The 16,389-nt window shown below is 32.2% G+C and overlaps 1 protein-coding gene across 1 annotated transcript in view; it reads left to right on the top strand.

Moving 5' to 3' along the window:
• LOC115445675 (cardioacceleratory peptide receptor) overlaps positions 1-16,389 on the top strand; it is a 103,443-nt gene that overhangs the window by 77,306 nt on the left and 9,748 nt on the right. The window contains exons 2-4 of the mRNA XM_030172042.2: positions 9,171-9,333; positions 12,440-12,575; positions 14,997-15,100. Of these exons, the coding sequence (XP_030027902.1) occupies positions 9,175-9,333; positions 12,440-12,575; positions 14,997-15,100 (399 nt within the window). The 5' untranslated portion in view covers positions 9,171-9,174. The remainder of the gene's footprint in view (positions 1-9,170; positions 9,334-12,439; positions 12,576-14,996; positions 15,101-16,389) is intronic.

Genomic DNA, 16,389 nt, shown 5'->3' with positions numbered 1-16,389 from the left:
CATATTTTGAGAGTAGCGGTATTTTTAATGAGCGGTTATATGTTAAACATATCTTTTGTATTTTTTTAAATCATTGCGAATATTCAGAGTTTATGCGAAAACTAATATTCACCTAAATATGTGATTGTTATTAAAAACTACAGTATCGCGAAATAAAAATATAATATAAATAATTTTTCACAATTATGCTAATTATTTTTCTAGCATTAATGTATGGGATTTAGAAGGGCCGTTTATATAACTAATTTGTGAAGTGTCAACATTACAAAGGTATTAATGGGATTAGCAAACGGAGCTGCAAATTTCGCCTTCCTCAATACATATTCGATTTTAATGATTTTCAACGCATTTTTTATGACCCAAGCGAGCAATCGGTCAGCGGTTACCCTAATATTAAGCGCCTTTCATTGACTTCTGCAACACCAGGGGTATAGCCAAAGATTTACTACTGAGAAGTAAGCATACTCTGTGAGTATGTGTTTGCCATTTTTTACCTTCTGATATACTTCAAACATTGTTATTCTTCATCTAAATAAATATTTCATATTGTTCAAATACATGCAAAAGTATCCAATTTTAAGATAATACACAGTAAATACAAGCAGGTAATTATAATAAACATACTCAAATATTTGTTTAATTCTATCTGTCTTTTACCCTCACATCCTTGTGTAAATACATCTTCGTTAATTGTAATGTGTATAATTTTTTTTGACACAACTGACATGAAAATCTCAGGAAATACCGGTTCGAATTGAAAAACTATTTCAGTGTTAGATAGGCCATTTATCGACGATGGCTATAGGCTATATATCATCACGTTATGACAAATGGGATCGGAGCATAGATGAATATGTTCCAATAGCGTGACTTTTATACCAAAAAACTTTAGCCCGGAAAAACTTTTTCACGCGGGCGGAGCCGCGGGAATAAGCTAGTTAATGATATGATTGTCTCGGTTCCTGCTCAGCAACTAATACAACACTGTCAATACAATGCCACACATTACTACAATTTATCAAATCGTTAGATAATGCCGCAAACATGGAAGCGACGTGGTTCTGAAGCTTACATTAATTGATTACATTGATGTCTCAGTTTAAACACATATTTCGCATATGAAAGGAGAAGAGTAACGACGTACGTTACAAGAATATATCTTGCAAATGAATGTCAACTCTTTTTGAATAACATAAGGTAGAGATTAAGTTATTTCCAATGGGAAAATGTGAGGGCATGCTATACAAGTTTTGCACTTATCGTTACGACACTGTATTGAAGTATTCTTTTTTTATTTTACATCATAGGTATAGTATGAGTTGAAAGCAACATTTTAATGAGTTTGTGATTTTGAATATTCAACATTCCGGTATACTTTATATAGGTCTAATACTTAATCAGAATCCAAAATACAATAGTCATAAGCTGGAAATAATGTTTGCTAATATGGTTCAAAGTACGATATTAAATAAGAGATGATGTTCGAAAGTCGGAACTTCGCAAGTCCTCAGCCATAATTTCCACATCGCAGACCACGCGTTCATTAAGAGCGTCAAACAGATACTATAAATTATGTTTATTACATACTTGTGCGCGGTTGCCAAACAACGATAATTAACCTAATCATCGTGGTATTGTAGGCGAGCTATGTCTTCGTTGTTAAATATATGTGTGTGGTAGGTAAAAATTATATCAAATCTAGGTGTTACTCGCGGCTTCGCCCGCGTGAAAAGCCTTTCTTGCTACAAAAGTCCTTAAAACACCACACCACACCAGAAACGCCACCTATATCTACGACACTAAGGCTATCTATCAAATAAAATTTAATTAAGATTCCCCATCAGGGCAAGATGCCGGGTTATTATGTTAATCCAGGACAAAGTCTACCCGTGTGCCCAATATCGAAACATTTTCCCATGTATAATATTGGTAAGAAGTAAGACGGTTAGAAGTAATTAAAGTTATTCAACAACATAACAGAGTCAACAAAGATGTCGGATCATGCACACCGATTACCATGGAATATAATGTTTCCTACTAGTCGATTTTTATTCTGTGCTTCACTTCAATTTCCAGTGGCGTGAATTTGCCGTGCTAGATAATATTAAAAAGTTGAGACTAACTTCGGCTTATTGTTGTTAGTTTAGAGTGAAATCTTATTTATCACAATATTTTTTTTTCGTTTATGTATTTCTTTGTTTCACTTTTTTAGATTTTAAAGTAATTTATATCATAACTAGATGACCCGGTGAACTTCGTATCACCTACATACATTTATTATTATTATTTATTGTGAAAAACAATTTTGCCATACAATACGTATGTTATCATTATCTGTCTCTCGCTAGTCGAGAGTACGGTTTACGCGTGCGGTAGCTTGTCGCACATTTGATTAACTTCGACGATCTAAGTCATCTTCTCCGTGGCATTTTGCGACAATAACAATAAATAAAGTTCTCACGCACTGACAAATTGATGATAGATTTTAATAATAGTCTTGAAATTTATTTATTTATTTTCTATTTTTAAGAACCCACTGACATTTTTACACTTTATTTATTTCTGAAATGTTTTGTATTTGAACAAAATAAACCAAAGAAATCGGACCTCATATTACAACTATGAAACAGACTTATTTCTGAATACATCTATATATAAGTATATGTTACAGTTCTTTATTTCTAAAAAGAGAAAAAGACATGAAATGTTTGACAGGTAGGAACATTTTGTATTGAAAACTTATATTGTCGTTTTTAGTATTTTCCGTTATTTATTATTTATGTTCGTCACCGTTTAATCCATCCCTGGACTTCCACAAATAATTCAAAACCAAAATTAGCCAAATCGGTTCAGCCGTTCTCGAGTTTTAGCGAGACTAACGAACAGCAATTGATTTTTATATATATAGATAATACCTTCTGAAATTTCTAAAATGCTCTTACTTTGCCTACCTAGTCCCAACAAGTGTTTGGCATAAACCTAAACTAACAAAACCGATGAAAAGTAGGTTGTTCCCTCTCTTCAAAGACTGTCTCTGTCAAGTCAAAATATTTACTATAAACTGTCTTTGTACACGTCGTATCAGGAGTCTTGATAAATCGAAAAGCAAGCAAACCAAGCCTTTAACATTGGGTGAAATTTCAACGAGTTTTGATAGTTTTGATATCACCTTGTCGCAGTCAGTTTGTGTAATTCGTTCTGTACTATTAGAATACTAGGTTTAGCTCGTGGCTTTGCCCGCGTGAAGGAGTTTTCCGGGACAAAAATCATGCTATATATTTTCCTGGAATAGAAAGTAGCCTATAACTTTTGCAGGGTCTTAATCTATCTCTATATCAAATTTCATTTAAAATAATCTGTTTAGTATATTTTAGAAAATCGATAACAGACAGAAAAGGGAACTTTGTTTTATGATATGCGTAGATTATTATTAATATGCTCGTATATACTCTTTGTACAATCCTTTTTGACTGCTCTCAATATCTCTTTGCTTCTTTTTGTCTCGCTACCGTAGTCTGAAGACATTTTGTTACGGATTCGAGATGTCGAAAGATAACCCTTTACAATTATTTATTTGTTTTACTAGAATTTTAAGTATATTAACTTATTGTTGTAAGATTCATTCCAGAATAACACAATTACTTTATTGTCAGTAAATACTCACATTTTTCTTCCAAATTACACAAACACCTCTAAATTCATCTTGATTCCAAGACACGTTTGACCTAAACCGTAGCTAACGCTCTACTTCTAGTATTTTTCTTATAATTCAACAAGCGTCTAATCATATTATCCCTTTCATTGCTTCCATACAACTTATTTAATATTGTTTTATTAATTCTTTTAGCTTTTTTACTCTTTTGATCAGCCTTTGTTTGCTGGTGGTAGGATATATTTTATATCCGCCCGTATAGTGAACATCGTACACAAAGTCTTAAAACTCGTCATAGTGGCCAATACAAGTACGTTGCGTTTCGAGATAAGCCTACATATATATCCAGCTCCAAAGGGCCGGCGTAAATGTGTCCACTGTCGAGAGGTCATCATCTCTCGTCAGTCGACATTCTATTGGACCCCACTCCACTTACCATCAGGTGCAGTTGTGTCACTATGCCGTGCACGTATGAAAAAAAACTCGCGAATTTTAATAATATTTTAACCCAACATTGGTATATTTGTTGTAACGTGGAAGCATATATTTGGAATGGTTTACAATCAGTTCACTGTGATATGCAACGATCCATGCCCGGAATTCCTAAGCGATAGAATTCCAAATGAATATATTAATTAATAAATACGTATTTACATAATCAATTACCCTAATAAGTGTGCAAAAAATATTTTAAAGGAGTAATTCGCTAGTGTAATAAACTGTCACAGAATGTAAATGTTTTTAATTAAGCCATCACGAACAGTTGCGCCTAAATACACAGTAGAATGAAGTAAACAAAAACGAAAATTATTTTAATAATCCCACCCACATGATCCTCGGTAAATTGGGCCAAAAGCGAAAAAAGTACCATCAAATAAGATCTTTGTCGTTACGCATCAATTAACTTGTTCCTAACATTGTTCGCTTTCGTTGGCAGCCAGCTCGCAATTTAATTAACAAAGTTTAACAAAGAAGTGCCATCTTTACGTGTTCTTTACAGCTGGCAGAGTAGTCGTTGAATTTAAAAAAAAAAACAATTCGGTGCAAGAATACAATCAACATTTCTCAAGTTTTATTTAGTTGGTATGTTTGTTGTTGCTTCACGTAATATACATAAGTAATATTACAATGTACTTACTATAAATTTAACCTAATGATCCAATCTATTTCACGCATTATGGCTTGTACTTCGTGATTATAACATATTATTATATTAGATTCTTCAATGTTCTTTGATGCTTGTGAAACAATTTTCCATAATAGGCATGTAACCTATATTTTATGATAAACGTTAAACAAGAATTAGATTAGATTAATACTTCTTAATTTATGTTCACTCTATATCTCATAATGAAGATATCATTAGAACTGTCAACTAAAATATAGTTACTCATTAATATAAATAACATATCGATATGTATATCTAGAAACAAATAAATCGATAGAGTCTCGCGCCAATATGATTGCAAACTTATAAAGAAGAAAGTTTCCAATAATAAAGCGAGGCATTGAATAAAGTTAGTCATTGCTCGACGTTTAACGCTCTTGAACTAAACTTCTTAGTATATGAAGCATTCTTATATTGCGTTAATATTGGGTACTAACTTTGAAATTATTAATCATCAATGTTGTTTTATCTCACAGTTAATAATCTCTCATAATCTCGGACTTACATAGTTATAATCAGAATTGTCTTCTTACTATGTTAGTTTATTCTTAATATAATTATTAGCTAGTACATATTATTGTTTGATGTATGCTGTATTTACCTATAATTGATTTTTGTAATATGATGATTTTAATTGGCATGTTTTTTGTTAAATTATTGATGTATACCAGCGTTGGTAAATAAATAAATTAAAAAAAAAAACAAAAATGCAATGTATTAGTAATACAGTAATATATTTTTTATTATACACGAAATTCAAAAGAGGGTGGCTAAAGAAATTCTAGACCAATGTATATCCTTATGAATAACATAATTTTCTATCATAATATTCAGATTTTAAGGCTTATTCAGTTTAAAAATCTAGATATATGTCAAACAGGGATAGATATCCCTGTTTGACATATATCAAACATATGCTAGGCACGGGCTATTCAGATGAATAGCCCGTGCCTAGCAGCGGTATCAATCCTATACAGGGCTTGTTTGATAACTCAAATATACACAATAATACAACTAAGAATAATAAAAAACGAACGATACAATACGCAAATGAGGAAAAATTTGGTCATAAACTAATGTTTCGTCGAAATTCCAAGGAGATTCATTGTTTCGGTGAAATCAATATAAAGCTCATGGATCGACGGAAACATGCGAACTGATTAATTAAAACGGAAAAGGATATCAGTGTTCCACTTATATAGATAGTAAATTCAGATTTGATGTTTATATATCATTTGTATTGAAATTTTTCCTTATTTGTGACTGCTCAAAATTCACTGGAATTTGCCCTAGTTTTTTAATTTTTCTAAAACATCAGACATCTATCGAAATAACTGAGCAGAGTATTAGAACTACTTATACGTACTTTGGTCTTGTTTTTTTGTCTCTCTATAACTCTAATAATTTATATATTTATGCAACTCTAATAATCTATACTAATAATTTATTATATTGGAGTAAATATACATGAGCTTATAAATATAAATCACATCTTTGTCCCTAGGAGTTATAGCTCTATGACCATATCGGGTACAAGTTTTGTTGTATAAAAATTAAATGTATAGACATATATATATTTATCGTCCGATATTACCATATTGTATCTAGAATCTCGCGGCTTGACCCAAACTACTTACCTACGATTTCAGAAAGAAAAATGGAAAGTTACGACTATATAAACGTCTACCTTTATGCACTGCACGATACGGTCTTTCTCTGTGATCGAATCCAGCTTATAGCTCTCGGAGAACAACAAAATCAATATTATAGCATTCAGAGAAGATTTAATTTCTCATTACTGCAACAGTTTTCAAAATCAGACCAGTTTCGAGATATGGGCCGGATGATTAGATGCAACTCAGTTTCGATTTGAAGCACGATATCAGCTGAGAGGCAAATAAAGATCGGCATCTTAAAATAGTCACCATTTAATAAACATATTACACCACAAATAACATTTTAAATAACATGTAAAGAATTTTGACAGCTGAGTTTTATTTATGTAACAGCGGCTTAGCTGAGAACAAGCTCTTAAGCATTTAAGCTTCGACTTAAGCTTTGCTTATTAAATAGTTCAATACTTTAATGTCTACTAAAGATTTTACTCAAAGGTAAGATTGACTTATTAATACGGCGGATTATCTAATACAAAGAAACTCTCGAATTTTACTTCTTCATTATAGGTATAGATAGTAAACCATTGAACCAATTGATAGTAACGCTTGGAGAGAGCTACGAAGGCATCTAGATTATAAGATTAAATTGATTTATATTATAATTTAGACAGGTTTGATTGTTATCAAGGATACGAATGGTATGGCGCTGAGACAATGATTCAATGAGACAATTCAAGAATTATTGCGATTTGGGATAAAAGCTTATTATCAAATGAAAGAGATGCTTTGTAGTTAGTTGTCTAAGTAAGAGGCGACTGGGGAAGTTTTATTAAGGATGTTAATAGATACATATTAGATATATTTTCATATATGTAGATAATAATGGGACTTCTTTTCCCTCACCTTCTCTAAAATATTGTGAGGAAACCTGCATACCCGAGAAGTTCTCTATAGGAATTTTAAGGGTATGTGAAGTCTGCAATAGGCCAGCGTGATGGACTATGGCCTAATCACTCACAGTAGTAAATGAGGCCTGTGCCCAACAGTGGTACATTATATAATACAGGGCCGTTATTATAATCTTACTTTATGGGGATTCTAGATTTGTACTGTTTGAATTACGTGTAGGTCCATCCTTTACTTTATTAACTTCATTACTTCATATTCTTTTTATAGTAGCTATGATAAATGAAAAACGCCATCGTTTGTTTACAAATTAGAGAGGTCATTGTTTCTGAAATTGTATGATTACTCATCTTTCTTTTCTATTACATTACACAACCCACTAGCTTATATTTACCATAATCACGCTTTAATTAACTGAATTTTTATTAGTTATAATTATTACTAATAAAAATTCATATGTTGTCGTAGAATTCTATGACAACAATATTAAAAGATTTTAAATGGACCTATTTGTCAGAAGTCATAAACCACAAACGTATTGTCCACGCGTTGAGTAGCAGTTTAATTAAAAGTAATGTAGAGATGACCTTTGTACGTGGGGGTCAATTAAAGTGTAGCGGTCGACTTGATCTTCGCCGGATATTATGTGTGCTCATGCTGAAACTAACGACGAATTGATACAGTTTTGTGTGTGTTTATGTAAACAAGTATTCATGTTAAAGATTTAATTGAACAGTGCGTATATTTTTATATCTTTACACTGAATTAACCATCTATACAATCCACCCTGTTTTTTATACTGCCCCACTGCTGGGCACGAGCCTACTCTAGTCCTGACAGGGAATTAGGCCTTAGTACACTACGCTGGCCTAGTGCGGATTGGTAGACTTCACACACCCTCAAAATTCCGATATAAAACTTCTCAGATGTGCAAGTTTCCTCAGTATGTTTCCGTCCACCGTTTAAGAGAACTGTACTTCATAAAGAATACAGACATAATTTTAGAAAAGTCAGAGGTGCGTGCCCTTTGGATATAAACCTGCGGTCATTCGTCTTGGTAGTCCGTTTCACACCCAAATAGGCAATCGCCAATATTGAGCATAGTGCTGATTAATAAGTATTATGCTGTCCACATATTATAGTCACTGAGCATGTTAATATCTAAATCCCCTACTCCGATTTTTAAATCACTAGTTAATGGGTTAAAGGAGGTACATTCTTGAAAGCTATAGATTATTTTATATTCTAGAAACGTAATTTTACACAGATAAAGCCGCGAACAGAAACTACTAATAACTAAGGAACAGTTCATTTATAAAATTAACGTTACTAAACAAAGAATATTACATTTCTACATGCAATTAAACTTTATAAAAATATCTTACTTTCCTGGAACTTGAACAATTTGGTCACAAAGTTCACAAAGTAACTTGACATCAAACCCATTATGAAAGTAATAGGTAAAAGCATTGTAGGGATTTAAACTTCATCAACAAGAGGTTCAGAGACTATTTAAACAAGAAATTTAACGTTGAAACGCTGGCGGTAATTTAAACGCGATGCTATTTTTTGTTTGTACTAAGTTAATTGTCTATGATTATGTTTGATAAAATAAAAAGAAACTTTTTCTCTTGTCAATAAAATTGCATTTTTAATGCGTTATTCTTATCTATTAATAAGTTTGTAATAATAATATGCACTTCTATGTGATACTACAATTGAAGATATATTTTTTATAATGACATATTTGTATTGCTTCTCTTCCTATTTATATTTTTATAGTTTTAAGTTTATTATTTCGTGTCTTATTTATCCACCCTCTTTACAGGATTATGGACCCAGATATCATGAAGGAAGAGCTCGAGGAGTTGTCCACGACGCGGGCGTATCTCACCACCGCCTTTCCAACAGTTCACCAGAACAACATAAGTATGTTGAACACCACCAACACAACGATAGCGGAACAAGTGAACGTTTACTATTTCTACGATGTAAGTGTTACATTTACGTTACCTAGTTCTAATAAATTTACCTAGTTATATAATCTAGTTAAAGAATAGTAATTTTAGTAAAATAAAAAATAATTTCTTTATGTATCCTTTGACGCAGCAAATGAGAACAAATGAATGGATTGTCGTTGTTAGGCAGTAGAAGTATTTTAATAATTTATACTAATAGGTATATAAAGCTGAAGAGTATTTGTATTTACACTGTTTCAGGAAGTAGTCAATCAACAATTTTGTCAAATACTGAACAATTAAGAAATAAGGTCTCATTAAGTTTTAGTTTTAGGATACGCATATACCTCAGTGAGTATTGCAGGCCAAGTTTCAGCCGAGATATATAAATAAAATAAATCACTTAATTAATATAAGATATTTCAATATCATCAACTTCGGTTACTATCACCAGTGTTTCCATTAGACCAGGCCAGGTTAACCAAATTATATTATAACGATTGCATCGTTATAAATTAGTCACGTAGAAACTTTATCTAATTAATAATATCCTAAGTTTAATATTATTTCCATTGAACTAAAACGATAAGGCATACATATATATTATATATATTCTATTGTTACCTGAACTCCTATCGTGAATTTTCTTAATACTATAGTATTCTTATCCAGTAAGTTAATGTTTACGTTATAGTATTTTTATCGGATAAGTCAACGTTTTTCTCTATAGTTTAACAATACAATATGTGAAGAAAACAAAACCGTTACCATGGTTACACGATTTACTATTTAAAGTTAACAGACGCGCAATTTTCATGTATTTTACTTCTTTTTTATTTTACTTACTACTATAGCTATTTTACTTCGAGGGGCCCTGTTAAAATTTCCAAAATTTTTTTAAACAAAGCGACAACTTAAAGTACACTATAATTCGTAAGTTTGCGCTAGAGTTATAGATCACTCAAATCCAGCAGCATCTCGAAGTATCTTTACCAATTATTCTTTTGTTTTCGAGAAATCCTCGTCAGCCCTATTGAGTAATATAAATATTACTCAGCAAAAGTTGGATGAAATAGTATTGACGTCGAAAGTCTCACACCGTTTCAGTCTAAGAAGAGCACTTTGAACTGTCAATAACATTTTTTCTCAAGCATCATGGCACATTGAAGTGTTATGGAGAGATAGAAAGTTCTGGAAAAAATATATAGAGATGTATAGATAGAAATTACTTATTAGTGAAGACTATAATTTTTATATTCTTATTGAAAAAGGATTGTAGACCTTTTTAACGGTAAAGTGATCTCTGCACATAACGGGAGTAAGATACGAAATATCTTAAACATAATATTGAACTTTAAACTCTACACTAGAGTACTGAAATCGACAGCTGCAATTAACACTACGCTAAATCGTTATTTGGCTAATTTCCGTAAGAACGCAAATTTTTGTTTTGTCTTTTATGAGCTTACAAAATCAATTTTTTTTGCTATAAAATGACTAATCCTTGAATTAAACAAAACGCTCATTAAAAAAGCTTTAGTATTATACAATTTATCTTATTTCTCACTCTAAACGTCTCTCCTCTAAAGTTGACATTTTCAGGTTAGCGTAGTGTTAATTGTAGCGAAATATTAGTTATTTTATGATCCAGAGGAAACATTTAGCTGATATCATGCTCTAAAAGTCCAATAACCAGGCAAACCAACAAAGGACAATATCATAAACACACGTCTGTAGCAAATGTGCAAATCGAATAAAAGCAAATATTAACCCACCCACAACATTTTCAGGTAGATTAAGTATAATAAAAGTTGAAAGGTTTTAATCGTGTAATGGATATTTTGGCGTTCGGTGATATGGTAAGAGCCTGTCATAGATAGCCGTATCGGTTGAAACAAACCTTTTAACAGCACCAACAATACTGTTATAGAATTTAATCGTTTTGTCGCGATAACGCTTCGGATATCAATATGTACGCGTTATCTTTACGACATATTGGGGATTAAATTAAATACTTTGGTATACATGGATTGAGAAGGTAATGATAGATTGAATAAAGTGTTCGGTTGGAATGGCGATTGTAGATTTCTTTTTATATTATAGTAGCTCGGCAAAGCTTCACTGAACTTAGCTGACCAAAGATACAAGCATCTCTGGACGGTCAACACAGTCATGCCGGCCTGCATAATTGTTTCTTCACGCTACGTTTTAAGGAGGGGTCCTTTGGGTCGTAAATTGGGGAATTTATAAGCAGAGAACACGTATGCTGGCAAACCATTCCACAGCATTTTATATCAGGGACTTGTTACTTACTAGAAGCATCTTGAACCTTATTATATTCGTATTAACTGTATTGGTAATTATTGATATTTGCTGATTGTTATGGTATACACAGTTATAACGTTTCACCTGGTATATAGCATATACATGTGCCCTACACTACATTATGATAGTTTATTAAAAAAAAAACAAAAGACAGCCAATAAAATCTACTCATTTCATGATTAAGCAAAAATACAACGTAATAATAACTCGCTTGCGTCTCAATTTAAACTTTTTGCGTTCATAGCGTAAACGGAAACTTTAATCGTGCGGAGTTTGGATCTCTGGAACTTATGAGAGGTGTTAAACCCGAGATTAATGTTGCTGTGTGTTACATAGATGATTGGTGCGGTTAATTACTCTAGTTGAAGTGCAACCCAGCGTTGGTACTGAAAGATTGATGACTTGATTATAACTTTTAAACGAATTAAATCAGGGTAAAATTTTTTTAAATATATGTACTATCAAAAAAACAATCAATATATCTACTCACTTTCCAAGGATTGTATTGGCAAAAATTGGCAGATTTGAATATATTTCAATTGAAAAGAAAGACATATTTAGTTCCAATTTTATTTTGTCTTTCCGTAGGATAATTTATTTTCATTTATGTTATTATAGTTGCATATATTAAAAGTTTATCTTATCCTTGTTTAGAATGTTGAATTATATCTATATTTTTGAAAGCCTAAACATAATAATTTTGAAAAATATACACATCCATAAATGTTTACAAACCCCGTTGACTATTACTGTAACAAAGATAATACAGATTATCCTTGAGTACTTCTCCCTTTATAACACTGTTATGTTCCAGGCTATCCAGTTTACAGTAATGTGGGTGCTGTTCGCGTCCATAGTGGTGCTTAATGCATCTGTGATCGCAGCTTTACTCTGCACCAACGCGCGGAAGAGTCGGATGAATTTCTTTATTATGCAGCTCGCCATAGCCGGTGAGTGCTCTAAAAAGGTTTTATGTGTGTTTATAGAATGTCTTAAGCAGATATTTAATATTTTGGTTAATGGTATTCAATTGTCCATAATATGTATTGCAATAATTACGAAAGTGTGTCAATATCTATTATTATTATCAAATATGATTTTTTTTATCCTTACATATTATAAAACAAAGTCCCCGCGGCGATTTTCTGTCTGCCTGAACGCGATAAACACAAAAAACCGAACAGATTTCGCCGAAAATTTTTATGAAGATAGATTAAGACGCTGTGAAGGACATGGGTTACTTTTATATTGTAGTCATTTTAACCTAAAAAAACCTTTATGCGGGAAAGCGCGAGCAAAAGCTAGTAAAATAACAGATACTAGTGCCAGAATTGATAAACATTTGTTCTAAACTGTACCGGTAATACACTGTAAGATAGTAAACGTATTTAAACGTTCATAATAAAAATAACCCTAATGATAATTACACAAGTCATAGTCACAGAGATAGGTCTTCTATAATTCAACACATAAAACTATGATCAACACAGGTTCTAAAATTAGTTGAATTTAATAGCAAACAACTGTATTTCCGGATCTATATAGTATTGATACGACCAACAGCGCAGGTCGTGGGCCAAACTAAGCAAACATAATTTTACTGTGATAATAACAATTCACATTGTTTGCGCAGTCGATTTGCAAATAGGCACGATACTAGATAATTCGAATAAACAATACAAATCCGCAAATGCAACAATGATTAATGTTACAAAAACTAAAATAAAGGGCAAATCTTGCGAAATGTATGCAATGCATCTGCCACTTCAAAGATGAGTTTCTCGTTGCTCGGTAGCCAAGAAATACAATATGGTTTTAATTATGGTTACATAAACACGAATATAATCAATAAATGCAATTTTAATGTTAATAAATATATACGTATATTTGACGTATCTGTCTCTTAAAAATTCATTAAATATAATGTACTCATGCATAGAAAGGATAAGAAAGAAATACTTCCACTCTATCCTGTTATTATAGACCCGTGCTATAGACATATACATATTTTATCTACAGCGTCAAAGGCTGGTTCGATCGGAGTAGGACTACTATCACTAAAAAAAAACCTGAAATGACAACTTGCTGTTGCCTTTCAACTTCTGATTGACATTTAGAGGCCCAAACCTCTCGCAGAATTATTCGCAATTCTTATCGGTCGTTAAGGCCGAAAATTCATCCATAATTCTTCTAGACTCTTTTTATCAGCAGTATAGATCATTACAATTAATAAATTACTTGTTTTTTCGACGTAAAAAAACATACACCTCTCAAAAATTTATCAACATTGATACTTAGAGTATATCAATATTATCTTTTTGTTTCCTTTTTTGATATTAAGTGGCAGATGTAAACTTTGCTGAGTTATTCACCCGATTTGTGTTCGCGCCCACGTACGAGTTATATCGATTTGCTAAAAGATAGATGTAGATAGGTATAGTTCGTATATTACCGAGAGTTGGAGCTCAGAATACATTCGATGGTTTGATTGATTTTGACACACTTTATGTTTAAGACTTTTTATTTGATTAATTTCGTTGCGGGATAATGACAAATTTGTGTTCCCTGAGACTCGCCAAGCTTCATTGCTCGGTGTCGTCAAAGGCGTGCCACTGCTGATCCTGGCTTACAGGAGTTGTAGTGGTGGGTGTGAGGGCGGGAAAGTCTCACACTTTATGGTTATCAGAATATTGGTTTTTATCAAAATGTTTTTCTAGCTATTGTGGTTCCAGAGATTACCATATTTTTTCATGATTATTAGGCCTGTCAGATTTTTGTTAATTCTTCCTCCAAAGCTTTTTCTTTATAATGGCGTTTCCTTTCTCGGAGCTGTTTATGAAATTCAAATATTTAGAGTTTAGGGGTATTGAGATTTCGTGGTGAGTCACTCAGATAGATATAACACGAGGAACTAACGTAACTGTGTTCTTCATAATCTAATCCAGACGATCTCTCTAGAAATCCGGGCATTTTCCTTTCCAATAAAAATGAAGTAACGGATGTATTACAAACAACTGGCAGTGTTTATAAAACTTTTAAACCGATAAAATTGTTAATACTTCTTGGAAAATATGTTTTTGCACGTTCTTCCTCATGATTCGTTTCATATTTTGCGGATTGACTGGTAACAGTGTATTCTCGTATGATTTATTACATGAACTTGGCCGTCAAAGATGTTCATGGTTGTGATATTAGGTACAAGTTGTGTGGGTAAATAATGTAAATACGAGTCTTCGGTCCGCAGCTCCATTCGTGTAAAAGTTTAATTTTACTCCAAATTTAAGACGTTATTGAACAATTTCGACTTTATTTCCTCCATCAATTTCTACTAAAATATGATTTTTCGTTAAATTTACTTATGTTTCTTCCAGATTTGTTCGTGGGTCTTATTTACGTGTTCCCAGATATCATCCAGAAAATAACTATAGCGTGGTTTGCCGGGGAGTTTATGTGCAAGACTGTGAAATTCCTTCAGGTGAGTGATATCTTGGACACACCAATTATATAAGAGAATTGATAATATAGTTTAGCAAAATACAGCCCGCCACGAAAGTAAATGAACAAATTCAAAATTTTAAATCTCTTTTAAACTTATATATCCTTATCAATAATATTTTTTTCGTTACTTCAAATTTCAAACAGTTTACTTTGTCTAAGGTAGAGATTAAGGAATATTTCAAGTGAAGACAATGTGTAAAAGTATTGAGAAGGTTTAAATTGTTCAGCTACTTTTGCGGGTGACTTCGGAAAGGAAGGCACTATTTCAAATATTGAGATGATTGCCTTTCAATTATCCTAACTTGTATAAATACCAACAAGATTTTTAATCCATATTAGGGAGTGTATTCAACTTTAGAAGTTTTGGGTTTTCCATTACTGAAATTTCTATTATAATTTTACCTTACTTCAATTAATCCACGGTTGAGTTTAATTAATATGTCAAAGGTTATTTTTGTTGAACACTTTGTATTACAGATTGAGTTGCTGTAATTTACACAAAATAAAATTATCATTTATAATTTCGTAGTTGGTGTTAATCTAGACGCTAAGTCAATACAACTTTATGATAAAAATCACATCTTCTTCTCAATAGTGATTGCATAGGGAGTTAATTTAAAATCCGATGCGTCATAATAATTTTGATTAACAAGCAAAGAGGAACGCGTTAAACTTTTACTTAGTTCATACGCTGCGACCGACAGTCGAAAATTCTAATTATACGTGAGACGTGAAATTCTAATCGAAATAGAAAATTGTGCCAAAACAAATAACAAAAATGTTGCGCAGCCGTACGGTTTGTATGCGAGTAAACACAGAATAACAAACTGATGGCTTCAGTTTTATGTATTTTGAAGAATTTTAAATCACTCCAGACGTTCGGTTTTGTTTTTACAGGCGTTGACTAAAATTCTCCCATGTTTTCATAACTATTTTACCTAATCTATTGCTTCTAGTAGAGATGTTAATACGCAGTGAATCTACCTGTTTCGATTCCTGGATCAGGCAATAATAAGACGTTATGTATGCACGAGTTGCTAGAGACTATTATTTAGAATGGAATTAGTGGGAATCGCTCCATATTTCATTGTGAGACGAACATAATGTTAGAGAACTATGGATACAGTACCTAAGAAAAGTTATAAATACAAAATAAAAATTTGCTCGAAAATGACAGCTGAAAGTTATACCGGAACAAACATTAATATTTTAATAAATCTTTCATAATTTCAATTCAGGTTGACGTCAATGATCTAGTTTATTTTG

The sequence above is a fragment of the Manduca sexta genome, chromosome 26, assembly GCF_014839805.1.
Source record: "Manduca sexta isolate Smith_Timp_Sample1 chromosome 26, JHU_Msex_v1.0, whole genome shotgun sequence".
Taxonomy (NCBI): Eukaryota; Metazoa; Arthropoda; class Insecta; order Lepidoptera; family Sphingidae; genus Manduca; species Manduca sexta.
The sequence above is the reverse complement of the archived record's forward strand: the minus strand, read 5'-3'. Positions and strand labels throughout refer to the sequence as shown.